The sequence below is a fragment of the Artibeus jamaicensis genome, unplaced genomic scaffold (genome assembly GCF_021234435.1).
Source record: "Artibeus jamaicensis isolate MK-2021 breed Jamaican fruit bat unplaced genomic scaffold, CSHL_Jam_final contig_797, whole genome shotgun sequence".
In the NCBI taxonomy this organism is placed as follows: domain Eukaryota; kingdom Metazoa; phylum Chordata; class Mammalia; order Chiroptera; family Phyllostomidae; genus Artibeus; species Artibeus jamaicensis.
The window spans coordinates 1,749,565-1,767,710 of NW_026521977.1; the positions used below are offsets into that span (position 1 = coordinate 1,749,565).

The window sequence follows — 18,146 nt, forward strand, 5'->3', positions numbered from 1 at the left end:
GGTTTGTGATGCTGCTTGTGGGGGCGGGGTCAGAGAGGGACAATGGTGGTCCCCTCTGCTGCTTCTGCTGCTGGGGTCTGCATGGTCCGTCTCCCTGCTCGCTCCTTCACCAGTTTATCTGTGCACAAATGTGCGAACTCGATCAGTCCTCAGTGGGTCCACCGCCTTGTGCTCTCAGTGGGTCTGCCCATTCTCCACACCTGGAATCCACCCACGGCATACCTGGATTGTGTGCCAGGTCGGTCAGGTGGATCTTTCCTGCCCGACCCTGCTCTGCCGCTGGCTCTGCCCGTCTTACTGGTTTGGCTGAAGGGTTCATTATTGTCAAACTTCCGTGTAGTTTAATTTTCTGTGGTTTGGCTGCGTTTTTGTTGCTAAAACTTTGTTGTTTTTCAACTTGGTTGTGCGAGAAGGTACAATGCTTCCACCTACGCCTCCATCTTTTAGACTCTCAGGCAACTCCACATTCTAGTCATGGCTTATCCACTTCCACCCCAGTCCAGTTACCTCAGCAGCCATCCTGCCTTCCAGTGGTTCATTCTGGCCCGGTCGAGATCCGGACCTAACCATCTCTCACAGTCCCAGAGAAGCCTAGACCGAAGGAAGCAACACCACAAGGTAAAAGGAATTAACCGCCGTGGACTACCAGCCACCCTTGGCCCGCTTTCCGGGCTTTGGCTTTCAGAAGGAGCCGACGAAAAGCCTCGCTTCTTAGTTTGCAGCCCGTGGCAGACGCCTATTTTTTTTTTTTTTTTAATTCTTGGTTTTTCACTCCATTCTGGTTGAATATTTATTTCTTCCTTTTGTTCCAAACCACTGATTTGAGTCCTGGTTTCCTTCCCTGCACTGTTGGTTCCCTGTATATTTTCCTTATTTCACTTTGCATAGTCTTTACTTCCTCCTTTATTTTGCATTCATATTAAAGCATTTCCCTGAGCATCTGATAAGATGGCTGACTCCTAATTGCCTAGATATTTTTCTGGAGTTTGATCTGTTCTTTCATTTGGGCCATATTTCTTCATGTAGGCATACCTTTACATTGGAGGGGCAGAGCCGTAGGTATTCACCAGGACCAGTCACTTCACTACGTTGTGACGCTGTACGTGGGGGAAGGGTCAGAGAGGAAACAATGCCACTTGCTCAGCTCTCACCCCACTTTTAGTCACTTCCCCTGCTACCCTCAAGTGAATTGTGCTCTTCTGTTGCTGATTCCTGGGTGTGTGGGCTTGTGTACATTCTAGGATCCTGTCGGCCTCTCCAGTGGACTCTCCTGTGAGGCTGGCAGTTTTTCCCATTGTCAAAACCCCCACAGAATTTTACTGCCAGAGGTTTTGAGGAGGCTTTATTTTCCCCACACTGGAACCCTGGGTTGCACGGTCTGTCTCACTCCCCACTTGCTCCTCCCAGTTTATCCGCATTCGAATGTGTGACTGCCCAGTTCACCAGCCACCACATTGCCACACATCCTCTCCTCCCAGACTTCCTGTCTCCACCCCTCCTACTAGGTCTGGATGAATGTTTCTTCTTTAACTCCTTGGCTGTTGGACTTCCATACAGCTCAATCTTCTGGCAGTCTGATTTTTATTATTGTTTTTAAATTGGTTGTTATCCTTCTTTTGGTTGTGGAAGGAAGTGAAAAAAATATCTACCTATGCCTCCATCTTGGCTGGCACTACATACCATCAAAAGACTATTTTTAAAGTCTATAAAATTTTTCTAAAATTTACCCAACTTATAAAAATCTTTTCTTATATTAATAAGGTATGGCAAACTCGTTTTAATAATTCAGGTTTCAATGAAATCACAGTTTTAGAACTATAAAAAAAACACACAGACTTAGGCAATCCTTTATTTAATTATAAAGGGAAGAATCAAGAATGTCCTTTATTTAATTATAAAGGGAAGAATCAAGAATGTTTAAGGAAGTTGTTAAAGGAACCCAGCTCTATGAAGCTCCTAATTGGTGAGAAAGTTCATCTATAAGAAATGCACTGATAACAGGGGAAAGAATGGAAGGGTGTCAAGGAACATGTATAAAAACCCATGGACAAAGACAATGTTGGGGGGAGGACTGAATATGAGAGGCGGGGGTAGGTAGCATAGGATAGAGTAATGGGGGAAAAATGGGGACAACTATAACTGAACAAAAATTTTTAAAAAGCAATTTAATATATAAAAAAATGCACTGAGCAAAATAAAAAAAGGGATCTTTGTTATATACTCACCCTTTTATGGCTTCTAATTGGAACTGTTTTCATCTGCTCACTCCTCAAATTTGATTCTCTCCTGTTATCAACAATCTGTTTCCATCTTTTGTAAGCTAGTCCCCCCTCCTTTCTTTTTTCTTTTTTTTTGGTTTTTAATCCCTGCCTGGCCCTTTTGATTTGCCATTCAGCACAATTTTCCAGGCTACAACCTAGGTTCTGATTTTTTTGTGCCCTGCTTACTCATGCCTCCTTGGGATAAGTCTTAGCCTTTCTCCCTACTGGGTCAGTGTGCTGCCCTGTGGCTCCTCCTTGAGTAAGCCACAAGGTGAGCAGGTGGCAATTCTCTTAATTTCTAGTTTGGTCCACTTGTTACTAAGCTGTGCACCTAACTATCATTATTTTTACTAGGCAGTCCATCTAATCCAGTATCTTTAACAACTATACAAATAAAAGTACAGTCCTCTTTAAAAGTATAAAATTTAAACCTTAAACTTCTTACCAGCATTTTTGAGTGGGATAGAGCTGTTCGTGGAGGGGGAAAAGCATGATCTGCTACTTCCAAATCTGGGTGTAGAATCTAAAACAAAGAAGTTTTGTTATATATAAGGTCTTTATGTTGATAAAGCCTACGATTTATTGTACATGAAGCGTTAGATGAAAAAGTGTCAATACATGAATTACAATATATTTTCTCCATGAGCTACAATGCTGTTAGCTGAGGCAGCTCTGTATATATACACACCACTGTGAAAAGATCTCCAAGACAAAATATTTAATGAAAAATATGTATACCATAGTCTCATTTATTTGAAAATAAGTCTTAAATGTATATATGTACATGCACCGCTATACACACAAATAAAAATGTCAAGTTCTGAAAGAAGATACACTAAGCTATAAAATAGTAGTTACCGCTGGGAAAGGAATGGTCTAGGGCACAGCTATTTGTCTATATAGTAGAAAATTTTAAACAAGCATTTATTTTTAATGTTCCTAGTATAATGAAAAGTGAACTATCTATTGAGGAGAAAGGTGATAAGCTTATAAACTTCACAGTCCATATGAGTAAATGTACACTACAATGAAACAAGTACTATAAATATATAAAGAACATATGTGAAATATAAAGTATTATTAATTCAACTTAGGCAAAGCTACCAAAAGAAGGTAACGTTTGAGTTGGGCTTTGAAGGAAAGCAGGCTGGGGAGCAGGTGAGAAAAAGTACATAAGAATTTTTCTTTTTTTTAGTGTGCAGCAATTTTTTTTCCTGCAGAATCATTTTCAAATAGTCAGGTTCTGGTAGTATACTCAAAACAGACCAGAAGACTCAAAACCATATTTTAAAATGACACTAAAATAAGACACTATTTATAATCCAATCACCCAATCACTACTACAGAATAATGTCTTAATGTCTATAAAATCATCCATGGTCATTACACAGTTCAACTACTGCACTGCCATTTGATTACAATTATTAGTAAGCAACTGAAGCTTATATACTCGTCTATCAAAGCTCCCACACAGTCCATCAAATATAATTTCTTTTTGGTCCTGTCTGACAATATACTGTGCTTTTACATTGTGTTTACAGTACTACACTGAAGCACACAATGCACCACTGTGCTTGACAGCTATGAAAACTGGCATACTCCGTTTTCCCCCAAATTAATTCCACTTATTGATTAAACTGGGTGGCACAGGTATTGCAGGTGAAGATTTACCAGCATGCAGCAGAACCTCTACCAAGAACCACTGACTTAACAGCTAAATTCTTAATCTTTGTTTTCTCCTTAATCCCAGAATAATTATAAATATCAATATTAAGTAGTCATATGTAAGATCTTAAAACTTATTTAAGGGTTCTAGAACATTAAACTCTTTTCAGTCACTCAAATACTACCTTCTCAACTTTTGTTATATCCATATACCACCAATGCAATTATTTAATTACAAATTACATTAGAAAAAAATATCAGTTGTCTCTGAATGTTCCCATCATATAGATACCACTGTAACAACTTAAACACTGATATAAATTTGAAATTTTTTAAGAATAAAATCTGCCCTGGCTGGTGTAGCTCAGTGGATCGAGCACGGGCCTGTGAAGCAAAGGGTTGCTGGTTCGATTCCCAGTCAGGGCACATGCCTGGGTTGCAGGCCAGGTCCCCAGTAAGGGACACATGAGAGGCAACCACACACTGATATTTCTCTCCCATTCTTTCTCCTTCCCTTCCCCTCTCTCTAAAAATAAATAAAATATTTTAAAAAATCCATCCTGGAAAGCCTAGACTTCTGAGTTCCTATTTAAGGAAAAGACATTTTTAAAAAATAGCTCAGCCTACAATATTATTCAAGAATATGAAGGCCTTAGTTCTAGTCATGGCTTCAAATGCAGAATTTCTAAGTTTCAATTTTCTGATGATGGATAAATGGGCACCTAAAACATTATCAGTACAATTGTACTGATAGTTTAGAAATCAAATAAGGTAAAATAACTACAAAAAATTTAAATCCATTTCACTGAGAAACATCCAGAGCACATGATTTCTTAAAACTTTCCTACACAGAATGCTGGACATTTAATCTATCTATAAGTTACATTTTCCTGTAGTAACTTGAAAACATTGGTGAAACAACATCACACTGTTTTGTGAGTAACACATCTATCAAAGAGGAATGAGATGTCAACAGGAGGTTGAAGGAGAAGGAACAAGTGCTAGCTTTTAATGGGGGGCTTAGGGCCATCAGTGATTTTGAGGCAGAGTCTAGTCTTGTTTTCACTGGTGTGTTTCCAATATACGAAATAGGACAACATCAGTATCCTGGATATTGAATATTCAATAAATATGCTGAGGGAAAGAACGAATGTATAACAAATACTCAGTTATACATTCAGGATTCAAAGTATATTCTTTAGATGATGTTTAGTAAAGACTGCTAAATACTACATAAGACTATATTCATGTTTTAAGACCTTTTTTAAAATAGTAATTACAATGTTAATGATATGTAATTCTAATCATCTTAGATATTTTAAATCAAGAGAAAACTACTATTTTACAAAATGGCATACCAAAGAAAGAGCTGCTTGAGTCTGATGTAGAAGTGGTTCCGGGAGGGAAGAGAGGTGAATACATTCAGGAATTTTAATAGTGCCTCCATCCAAATCTGCTATGATTACATCTAACTGAAGGAGATAAAAATTAATATAATTAACAAAATGTATTTGTTGTTAAGCGAATTAATTTAGCCTTCGTTAATTCAAAGTGAGAAGAAAGAGCCGTGGAAGAGATGCCTGCCGTCCACAGTGCTAGAATGCTGGGTGTGTGGCTTCCCAGCTACTGTCTATAGAGTCCCCCATTCTCCGTGATTCTGCTTTCCTGGGTCTCGGTTATCCTCGGTCAACTGGTCTAAAAATACTGAATGGAAAATTGCAGAAATAAGCAATTCGTAAGTTTTAAATTGTAAGCCATTAGGAGCTGTGTGATACAATCTTGGGTTGCCCCACGCTCTCCTGCTCAGGCGTTATCCACACTGCATATGCTACCCGCCTGTTTGTCACTTGGGAGCCATGCGGTATCTAGACTGCTGCAGTATTGCAGTGCTTGTTTTCACATCACCCTTGTTCTACCTAATCATGATCCCAAAGTGCCAGAGTGGTGATGCTAGCAATTCAGATATGCCAGAGAAGCTCTAAAGTGCTTCCTTTAAGTGAAGAGCTACGTGTATATAGGAATAAACGTAGTATGTATAAGGTTGAAAACTATCTGGTTGCAAGCATCTACCTTGGGCCTTTTAATGTATCTCCTATGGATATGGAGGGACTGTTCTATTTCTCAGCTTCCTTTGAAATTAGGTGTGGTATTAAGTTTCTGCTAATGGAATGTGGAAAGTAATGTGTACACTTCCAGAACTCAAAAGAGAGGAGATGTAAGGCTCTCTCTCCCCATTCACGGCTGAAACTATGAACTGGCAGCCACCCAACCTTGAATACTCAGATGATGACAATGCCTGAGGGGTTTCTGGTGGGAAAGAAGCTTGGGCTTTTAATGAGTTCCTGGACTACACTGGGCTGGCAAATGGAACACCTTTATAGATGCTGCACGAGTGTTAAATAAAACTCCATTTGTTTTGGCCACTACACTTTGGATGCTTCACTATAGTAGTGTAGCCATCATCTAAATGACCCAGTAATCATTACATGAGTTAATACACAAAGCAATCAGTATACACCTAAATGGTGCTGTTTAGGTGCTCAAAAAACTGATTTTTAGCATTTTATAACAATTTACAAATAACTTACATAAAAGAGTAAAAAAACAAAAAAGTAAGAAAACTAGCCAAGATTGCTGAAGTTATTATGTTGAAAACAGGATTAAAATTCATTCTAATTTATTCACAAAAAATTAAGAAATTTACTTTGGCAACACTTCAAGCTCCAGGGGAAAAAATTTACTAGAAAAAAATTCCTGCAAACCAGATTAGTATGTTTCTAATTAGTATTATACTAATTAGGTTTTACTGAATATTTTTATATTGATTTACACATATTTTTATACAGTGATATCAAAGTTAAAAACTAGATATCAACAAAGAAAATTAGGTAGAATGATTAATGTATGAATAAGGGTCCTGTTTATAATTACAATGTTGAATAGTCTTTTGTCAGTTTAAATGACACCTATGATTTGATTCTAACTGTGATTATGTATAAGTACCAATAGAGCTTATCTCTTTTCTGGCATTTAAAACTAAAACAAAAGTAGAAATACAAAATCTTAAAGATCTGTGGATCACAGGCAGCAGATAGCGCAACTTTTCAGGAAAGAAGTATTTTTAAACTTCCTGAAAAGCGTCCTGCAATCTGTCCCTTACACTCTACTCACAGTGCTTGTGAAAACCCCTCCCTCATTGAGAAAACTGTTCGGCATTACTGGGCAGCTCTAATGGCTGAAAACTCTCATATTGAGCAAACGTTTGTTTCTACATTCACTATACCCACTTATTCTATTTTGGCCTTTTAGAGCTACAAAAAAAAATCTTATCCTCATTTCTTATGACAGCCACTTGAATATTTATATTTAGTTATCAAATAATATCAGGTTGGTACTTAAGAAAATTTCCTTACAACCTCACAGGATATAGTTTCTAAAATCTTGAGGATCCTGGATACCCTTCTCTGAAGCACATTATTTTCTTACAGTCTCTCTTAAAGTGCAGAACAGAGAACCAAACGCATTATTGCAGAACGGGCATGTGTGTGGAGCATTACTTTCCTTCTTTGGGATTTTTACTCAGATAGCATGAGAAATAGAATAATTTGTTGGGGCTCATACTGAACTTGCATTCCACTAAAACCCTTCCCTTTTCTGAAAGTGATTTTTGCCTTTTAGTTAACAACCATTCAGCATTAACACAGGCCTCATTTCAAAATATGAATAAATTAAAGTACTTATAACAAATGTATAAATAGAATACTACCTAACATTATTTTATCTTCCTTTCCCATAGACAGGATGAAGAATACAGAAAGATAAATTTAGGGGGTATTTTAAAATATTAATAAATTCGTTTTGTAAATCTCTGACATTTGCTATAGGAAAAATTACTGTATTTAGATTTTTCAATGATGATTTTCTGCCAGCCAATCGTTTCAACGGGGAATGCAATGGAGCTGAAAACAGCACCATATTTTTCGGACTATAAGATGCACCCCTCTCCCATTTGGGAGGAAAATGTAGCCGTGGCCCTGCTGCGGCCTCCTGTGACCCCGCTCCGCCCCTGCCCCACACACAGCGAGGCAGGCACGCGACATTCGGACTACAGGACACACACCATTTCCTCCCAAGGTGGGGAGGGGGCATCTTACAGTCCGAAAAATATGGTAGTTGAAATCTTGTAAAACTCAAAAGTAATATGATAAACCTCTGGCCTTAATAACTGGCAATTTAAAGATGATACTTACAAGTTCATGGATATCAGTTTTAAAGATAGAGTGTACTCCAATAATGAAAGGTGTTGGAGAACTTAGAACTTCTAGTAGTTGAGCCGGGAGAATGGGAATATAAGGATAGCTAGAAATAATAAATATATATGTGAGATATATTTGTTTTTCCATAGTCTAAACATATTTTCATCTACATACTGTAAATTTTTTGTATTACCTAAGTTCAGAAATCATCGATAATATTTTCATGGTTATTAATATTTAATTTTCAAAAGGACAGATTTTTTTAAAGCTTCAGGTAAAAGATATGATCAGATATAATGAAATGTAAAATAAATAGAATGCCCAGTAGCACCCCAATAAATTCAATAAAAAGGAAAAAAATAAAATAAATGGAATCCTGGGCAGCTTTCTTTATCCCTGACCCCTCCTAGGCAAGCAGTCTCCTTGGGTTTTTTAATCTTCCTTGAAAGCAGTTTCCTTACACAACAACGCGACATCAGACAATAACACTGGCTCCCTGATGGGCCCTCCCCATCGACACGATTCATTTGCGTAAAACACATACTCAAATTGCATTTTTCTATAACTGATTTTTTCATTCAGTAAGAGTGGTAAAGTAAGTACAAAATTTAAGGTCTAGACATATCTATGGGTTAAGAAAAGCACATACATAAAAATCTTTTAAACTTTTAAAATAAAATAAAATCTACAGACAGTCTAAATTTTGTTCTGGTTTGTATAAGTTAAGTTTCCTAGGTGTTATGATTATCAAATTGATAAAACCATGTATTAGAATGAAATATTCTACTTATAGCACTACCAGGCATCACTGCTTAAACTGTCCAGTTTTTTTACTTTTTATCATGGAAAAACTTTCGCATACCCCTCAAAGCCCAGGAAACCAGACCGGCACACGCAGCCCCCGTGTCCGATCCGGATCTGACCACCACCGATGTGTAACACGCGTACACTGCTGCCCTGTGTTCTCTCCCCCACTGCACTATTTGAAGCAAATTTTGGACATTCTATTATTTGTACCAAATACTTTAATAAGTATCTAAAAAAGATAAGGGCTCTTTTTTAAGAGACCCATAACACTAATATATCCCCTAAAATTAATAATTCTTTAATATTAAAAATCACAGCACTAACTTAATGTTATCACCAACCATATCCAAAGAGAATTAAATGCTACTGACAATACTATCCTTAATCAATTTTTCAGTAAATTAATCAGCACTCAGTAATGGATGGCTTGGAAAAGTTCCAAATTCTAGGCTAGAGTTCTATCAGAATTCTAACTTTGTAAAATATGACCTTGGGGTTCAAACCATTATTGTGCAATGGCATTTTGACTGATTGTTAATAATTAATACATAATTCAGGAATAAATAAAAGTACAAGTAAAAATCTCACCTGTATTTAAGAGGAAACATTAGAGATTCCAGGGCTCTACAAGCATCGCTAAGTCTCTGGAAACTTGCGGAATGGAAGAGAACCTTGTTTTCTGTGAGCACTGCACAGAAGAGGCTGAGGACATTTTGAATTCCTGAAAAACACGAGAGCAAATACTTAGCAAATGAATTTAATTTTTACATGTGTTGCCATCAAACATAGACTTAGAATGACATGGAATGAAAGAGCCGATATTTTTTAAGTCCCTGAAGAAAAATATTTGGTTAAACTATAAATTCCATACAACCTATAGGTACTTGTTTTTCCAAACTTTCAGTTTTGTCTTTATATTTCACGTCCACTTACCACTGACTGAACTTACTGGTTGTTTAGAAACATACTATTACCTTCTTCTCAACTAAATCTCCAGGGCCTTTTCTTAAATTCCTATTTTAGATGCTGCCATTGCTCTAATAACTTTTTTCCTTTTTAAAGTTCTTTTTTTCTGACATTAATATAACCATACCAGCTTTGCTGTTGAAATTTTCCTGGTGTAGTATATCCTTTGCCATATATTTTTAAAAGATTTTATTTATCTTTAGAGGGGAAGGAGAGAGGGAAAGAAACATCAATGTATGATTGCCTCTGGTGTGTCCTCTTCAGGGAACTGGCCTGCAACCCAGGCATGTGCCCTGACTGGGAATTGAACCGCGATCCTCTGGTTCGCAGACCTGCGCTCAATCCACTGAGCTACACCAGCCGGGGCTCCTTTTCCATATTTTAATTTCAACCTTTTTTCTACTTCTTGTAAACAGCATATAGTTGACATTTTTAAAAAGCCCAGTCTGACAATCTTGTTAACTAGATCACTTACTCAACCTACACTCATTGTAATTATATACATATATTATTTTATACTTTTATTCGTCTACTTCTGTTTGCCTTTATGATTTCTACATATTTATCTTAGCTCTTCTTTTATCTCCTCTACCAGTGTGGAATTTATAAGCTGTGCTCCTTTACTTACTTCATCTTTTAGTGGCAACTCTAGAAAATACAGCACACATACTTATCAAATTGAGGTTAAGTACATCATTTCTTATTTTCTCTTTTATTACTGCATCATCTGCTGCATCAATTTTATATTTGCTAAACCTTAATTACATGAACCGACTACACTAAATAGTCTCCATTAGCTAGCTTTCTCAAAGTAAAATACTTCCTGTATTTCCTTTAACCAACATGGCATGTGCAAATTTCCTCTTGGCCCATTATTAGTTGCTATAGTCTTTTCTTATTTCTAATTTACCTTACAAGATATATCTGAACTTACAGTTCAGGTTTTTAATTTTCTCTCATTTAAGCAAATGTAAGAATTTCATAACTGGTTTCCCTAATCCAGTCCTTAGTAATTTCAAATCTATCCTGCAGATACTTTCCAGAACACGAACATAAAATATAAATCTGCTCGTCATTTTCATGCCCCAAATCCTTCAATATTTTCCAATACTCTGGGATAGTGATTTCTAAATGCATTTTGTTTCGCAGAAGTAATTTAGTAACAGAGGCTCTGCTTCAACTTGTTTAATATAGCAATCTCTCTGAGACTCAGTTGGTAAAATGAGGAGAATATTAAAACCTATCCTATAAAGTTGCTATCAAAAATTAACAGGATAATGCTTGGAGTTCTCAGCACAGTACCATGATAAATAATCAAGATATACTGGCTGATGTTATGGTTATTCTAATTATCGTGGTTGTTACCATTTGGTTCCTTTGAGGTTAGTTAGGGTTCTAATGCTAAAAATGTTTGGAAACACCTAAACCACACGACTAAGTCTGAGCTCCAGGCCAAAAGCCTTCATGGTCCCACTCCCATCGTTCCAATCCCAGTGTCCCCTCCCACACCTGTGTGATCAGCGTGGATCCAATCTAGCTCTCAGACACCTTCAGTTTGATATCTCTGCTACTTTTGCTCAGGCTCTTTCTGCCTGATGTCCCCTTCATTAAGACAAGAATTCCTCAAAGACAGCATGGGGCCTTCTACACTGATTTACCTCCCCCTGCCAAGCACATCTGCTGGACAGTAGGCACTCACTGAACTGACAATGTCCCTGAATGGTGACATAAGTCATTATTGAAAGATGGTAAAATTTCCATTAAAAGATGTCAGAGAATACCTTAAAAAATGTAGATAGGGAAAGTATAAAATATATAAATCATAAATGAAAGGACTGATTAATTAATTTAAATAAAATTTGTCAAAAAGGACATTAAAAATGAAGACAAGTATCAGACTGAAAGAAATGATCTAGGATGTATATAAATGTAAAATAAGTGTGTAAAATACAATTTTTAACTCCCTACTAAAATCAATAGGAAAAATCAAAAAAGAATATAGTTGAACCTTGAATAACATTGGTTTGAACCGTGTGGATCCACTTGTGCTTAGGTTTTTGGTTTTGTTTTTTTTAATAAGTACTCAATGTACTTTCTCTTCCTTATGACTTTAAAAATATTTTATTTATTTTTACAAAGAGGAGAAGGAAGGGAGAAAGAGAGGAAGACAAGCATCAACGTGTGTGAGAAACATCACCCACTGCCTCTCATACGTGCCCCAACAGGGACTGGGTCCGCAACCCAGGCACGTGTCCTGATGGAGACAGAACCAGGAACCTTTCGCTTCATGGGATGACGCACAACCAACTGAGCCAGCCATGCCAGTCAAGGCCCTCGTGATTTCCTTAATAACATTTTTCCTCTAGCTTATTTATTATAAGACTACAGTACATAATACATATACAAACTGTGTTAATCCACTGTTCATGTCATGATTAATGTTTCCAGTCAACAGTAGACTAACAGTAGCTAAGTTTGGAAGGAGCCAAAAGTTATACAAGAATTTCTGACTGCTGGGGGGGGGGGGGGGGTTGGTGCCCCTAACTCGCATGTTGTTCAAGTGTGAAATATAGTAGGAACTTAATTTACAGAACGGGATAATAAAATGGCTGATAAACATAAGAAAAGATGCTCCAACACCTCTAGTAATTAGAAAAATTCAACCCAATAAATTCTTGAGATATGACTTTAAACCTATCAAAATAGCTTAAAGGCTGATAATTCTAAGTTTTTATGAGGATGGGTAAGGAAAAGAAACTACATACATACTGCAATGAAGAATAATAAATAAAGATGCACATACCCTATGATCTAGTTATCACAGTAATTCCAGTTAATTCCATTATTAGCTATTTATCACTGAAATTCTTTCATCTGTACTTGCCATATTTTTGAGACTATAAGATATGCCCCCATTTGGGAGGAATAATGGTTGTTAATGCTGCTATTGAGTTCTGTTTACATTTACATTGGCAAAATATTATGTTATTTGTGTTATTCAATATTTTACCACACTTTTTGCTTCAAAAAAATTTTTTTCCTATTTTCCTCCTCTAAAACCTAGGTGTGTCTTATGGTCCAAAAATACGGGTAAGTATAAAAAGGTACATTGTAACAGTATCTGAAATAAAAAAGTGGACACACCCTAAACTTGAAAATGAATGACTAAATTATGCCAAAATCGTATTATAAAATTATACTTCCTCTGAATGAAGATAGCAAATGCTGACTGAAACAAAAATTAAAACTAGAAATTTATTATTCAAAATTTATAAAACTCAATGATTATTCAAGAAATTTAAATACAGTTTTCAAGTGATATAAATTTTGGAGTAAGTTCACAGCATTTATATTTGTGAACTTAATATAGTTTAAAACATCACTTAAACTTCTGAGATACCTGCACAGCAGTGAAAATAAGAGAGTTAGTGCTACATAGATCAACATAAATAACTCTAGGAAAGTAAGGCATAAAATGATTATGTAGAATAACATTTATGTATTGTTTAAAACCCTACGAAACACTACTATATATTATTGCTTAGGTATACAAGGCCTGTGCAGAAGGTATCCCAGCCATGTAATGTGAAAAATAGCGTCATTTATTGAAGAAGACACAACAAACACTGTATATAGGACAATGATGTATGTCCCCTTCAAAGTAGGCACCTTGGGACCTCATACAGTTCTGCCAATTGCCATCAATTGCTTGAACATATTTTCCTGAATCTCATCAATGATCTTAAAATCTCTTCTCTTTCAAAGGTGATTTTAGTTTTGGGAAAAGCCAGAAGTTGCAGGGTGCTAAATATGGCTTGTAGGTTGGGGCTGAGTCACCTGGGTGATTTAATGTTTCGCCAAAAAACTGCACCAGATGTGATGCATGCATGAGCAGATGCATTGTCGTGATGAAGCTGCCAACCACAATTTGCCCATAGCTGCAGCCTTCTGAATCATCTAAATAGTTTCTGGGGAGGAATGTTCAAGCTTAACACAAAATGTGATGCACATTAGTTACTCTACTCGCTCAGTCATTTTGAATGCCACTGCTGCACAGAACACATGCTCACTCAACACTGCCCCCACAGTCTAGTACAGTGAAGTCATCAATGTTCACACACACACATTCCAGTCCTCTCTCCTTGGCTGCCAGGTTACATTGATGTTACGCAAAATGCACTCATTATATTAACAATGGCTGGACTTTTTCTAGACAGACCTTGTATATAAACATATAGTCAACTTATGAGGACATGCCTGAGACTAAAAAGCACTGAATTCAGAACTTGTTTATCTTTGGGAAGAGTAGGCATACGCAGAAAGTTTCAACTAATTTTATTAAACTAGATTATAAATACATAGATTAAAAAAAAACAATTCTTTGGAAATAATTTAAAACCTACAGAAAAGGTGCAAGAACAAGAACAATGCACAGAGCACTCATCTAGCCTTTACCATAACCCACCTAACATTAAAATGTTGCTCCACAGGCTTTAACATTTGTATTTACATGTGGGTGCACACTCTCTGACTCTACACACACACCCCACTCACACCCTCTTCTAGGCTACTTAAATGAGTACATCATAACGTTTACCCCTTAATACTTCAGTGTGTTTTTCTTAAGAATGTTACCTAACCACACTTATTATCACATTCAGAAAACTTAACAATTTTACAGTATTTTAAGTCTAACTTCACATTTGCATAGTCACGTGTCCCATTAGTTTATAATGAAGCTGAAAAACTCCTATCGGCTAGTTGAAGCCATTGTAACATCTAATGCAATGCATTCATTACCCATGTGTTTGCAGTGATGCTGGTGTGAACAAACCTACTGCACTAAGAGCCATATAAAAATATAGCATACACAATTATGTACAGTGCACAGTATTTGATAACAATAATAAACAACTATACTTTACAGATTTACATATTTACTATACTATGTATATTTATTGTTATGTTAGAGTGCACTCTTTGCCCTTATAAAAACCAGTCTGCCAGAAAACAGTACGTCATGTTACACCAGCGGCAGTGTCTCTCAACTGCATCATTTCCTCTTGTGCTTGACTTACTCTTACACTGCTTGGTCCAGTGTCATGCTCTATAGACTTGTAGCCTAGAAGCAATAGGCTACAGTATGTTGTCTGGGTGTGTAGCAGGCTGCGCTATATAGTTTGAGTGCACTCCACGATTTTCAGACAATGACATCACCTAACACATTTCTCAGAACATATCCCAGCTGTTAAGTAGTACATCTTCAATTTCCAATTTTGTCTGCTCATCCAATATTTTTCTTAATAGAGCTTTCCCCTACTGTCAGGATTCCTTCTAGGATCAGACACTCCATTTAGTTGTCCTGTTTCTTTATTCTCATTCAATATAAAATATTTCCACAACCCTAAAAAAGTTTAATATTTTAAGGTGAAATCCACATACCATAAAATTAACCACTTTGAACAGAACAATGTCTTGATCTGCTGATGTACATAATGTTGAATCATCCTTGTATCCCAGGAATAAAAAATCCCACTTGCTCATTGTGTATGATCCTTTCAACCTATCACTGGATTTGGTTTGCTAGAATTTTGCTGAGAATATTTTTATCTACATTCATCAGGATATTTGCCTGTTGTTGTCTTTTCTTGTAGCACCCATGTCTGGCTTTGGTATTACGGAAATGTTGGCCTCATAAAAAGAGTCTGGAGGTGTCCTCTTGTATTCTTTGGAAAAATTTTAGATGGCTAGGTATTCATTCTTTAAAAGTTTGTTAGAATTCACCAGGGAAGCCATGTGGTCCTGAACTTTTCCTTTGGGGGATGGTTTTGATGACTAATTCAGTCCCCTTAGTAGTAACTGTTCAGTTCATATTTCCTGTCCTTTATGATTCAGTCTCAGTAGGTTGTACGTTTCTAGGAATTTATCCATTCTTTTAGGTTATCTAATTGTTGACATTTAATTGTTCATAACAGTTTCTTATGATCTTTAGTAATTCAATGGTATCAGTTTTAATGTCTCCTCTTTCATACCTGATTTTCTATGTTAGTCTGGCTAAAGGGTTGTCAATTTTGTGTATCATTTCAAAATAAAAAACAGCTTAGTTTCACTAATCTTTTCTATTATTCTTTTACTCTTTCATTTATTTCTGCTTTGTCATATCCTTCCTTTAATAACTCTGGGCATAGCTTGTTCTTTTTCTAGTCCCTGGAGTGTAAAGTTACGTTGCTTATTACTATACCCTTCCCTCTTAGACCTGCTTTCGCTGTACCTGGTATATTTTGATATGTAGTGTTTCCATTTTCATTCATTTCATGATATTTTTGATTTCTTCAATGTCCACTGGTTGTTCAGAAGCATGTTGTTTAATCTTTACGTATTATGAATTCCCTAGTTTTATTCTTGTTATTGATTTTAGTTTCACACCATTGTGGCTGATAAATAGGCTGGGCATGATTCCAATGTTCTTCAATAAGAAGAACATTGACTTATTGACTTATTTTGTGCCCTAATGCACGGTCCGTCCTGGAGGACGCTGTTCCACGGGCACCGGAGCAGTGTGCGCTCTGTAGTGTGGGGTGGAGGCTCTACAGCATCTGCGAGGTCCGTCTGCTCTAACGTGTCGTTTAGGTTCTATTTTTCTTACTGATTTCCTGTTTGGAGTATGTACCCATCATTGAATACGGGGTTTCTAGCAGACTGTTTTCTGTAAGTACAAAGAGTACACTCTAAAATAATAAATATATAGTAAAATATAAATCTGTAAAATATAGTTGTTTATTATTGAAATCTAATACTGTGCACTGTACATAATTGTTTATATGGCTTTTAGTGCAGTAGGTTTGTTCACACCAGCATCACTACAAACACCAGTAATGAATGCACTGTATTAGCTACTATGATTATGCTGCTATTTCCCCCTTCATATGTTAATATTTGCTTTATATATTTAGGTACTCTGAAGATGGATGCAGCATAAGTATTTATAACTGTTACATCCTCTGACTGAGTCAACTACTTTATTGTTATATAATGACCTTTATCTCTTATGACAGTATTTTGGCTTACAGTCTATTACATCTGAAGTCAGTATAGCTACAGGTGCTTTCTTTTCATTTCCATTGACATGGAATATATTCTTACATACCTTCAGCTTCAGTCTACGTGTGTCCTGAAAGCTGAAGTGAATCTTTTCTCTCAGGCTCTGCTGAGTAGAGCAGTCAGCACAGAAATAGGTGATTAGAAGCCTGACCCTCAGGCAGCTACTTGCACAGTCAAGCCCCTATTAGGGAAACTCTGGGTCACGGGCATTTTTGCCTGCTCCCTCTGCACTGAGCTCCAGTGTGACAGCCACAGTGAGTGCTCACAAGTCCACTAAGAACTGCTTCTCTGTGGACTTCCAGCCAAGATGGAGGCATAGGTGGAAACACTGTACCTCCTCGCACAACCAAATTTAAAGACAACAAAGATTTAGTAACAAAAACACAACCAAAACAGACAGAAATTGAACTGTACCAAAGTCCGACAACAATGAACCATTCAGCCAGACCAAGTAAACCTGGGCCCCAGAGATGGGAATTAAAGCCTAAAAGCACCAACTGGAAAAACTTTCGGGGGTCAAGGTACCGAGAGAGGCTCCCAGGCTCACAGAGAGTTCGTTGGAGAGACCCACAGGGTCCTGTAGGTTGCACAAGCCCACACACCGGGAACCAGTACCAGAAGGGCCTAATTTGCTTGTGGGAAGCTGCAAAGGAGACCAAAATCCAAAAGAGAGTGGGAAAAACGCCATTACCCCTCTCTGACCCCACCCCCACATGCAGCGTCAAGACCCAGCAACCTGGGTTGACCTGCCTTGGTGAACACCTAAAGCTCCGTACTTCATATATAACACGTGCAAACAGTCCAAAACGTTATGGCTCAAGAAGAAGAACAGCTCAAAGCCCCAGAGCCAATACTTCTAAGCAACCAAGAGATAGCCAACCTATCAGATGCACAGTTCAAAACACTGGTGATCAGGATGCTCACACAATTGGTTGAATTTGGTCGCAAATTAGATAAAAAAATGAAGGCTACAGTAAGTGAAATGAAGGGAAATGCACAGGGAACCAATAGTGATGGGAAGGAAACTGGGAAAGTGGACCAGAAGGAAGAAAGGAACATTCAACCAGAACAAAATGAAAAAACAAGAATT

General features: G+C 37.2%; 1 protein-coding gene across 2 annotated transcripts in view; it reads right to left on the minus strand.

Annotated features, from left to right (window-relative positions):
- SBF2 (SET binding factor 2) overlaps positions 1-18,146 on the minus strand; it is a 392,309-nt gene that overhangs the window by 170,875 nt on the left and 203,288 nt on the right. For both annotated transcript variants that reach the window (XM_037133799.2, XM_037133797.2), the window contains exons 7-10: positions 9,578-9,710; positions 8,177-8,285; positions 5,285-5,398; positions 2,707-2,784 (exon numbers count right to left, since the gene is read on the minus strand). In XM_037133799.2, the coding sequence (XP_036989694.2) occupies positions 2,707-2,784; positions 5,285-5,398; positions 8,177-8,285; positions 9,578-9,710 (434 nt within the window). The remainder of the gene's footprint in view (positions 1-2,706; positions 2,785-5,284; positions 5,399-8,176; positions 8,286-9,577; positions 9,711-18,146) is intronic.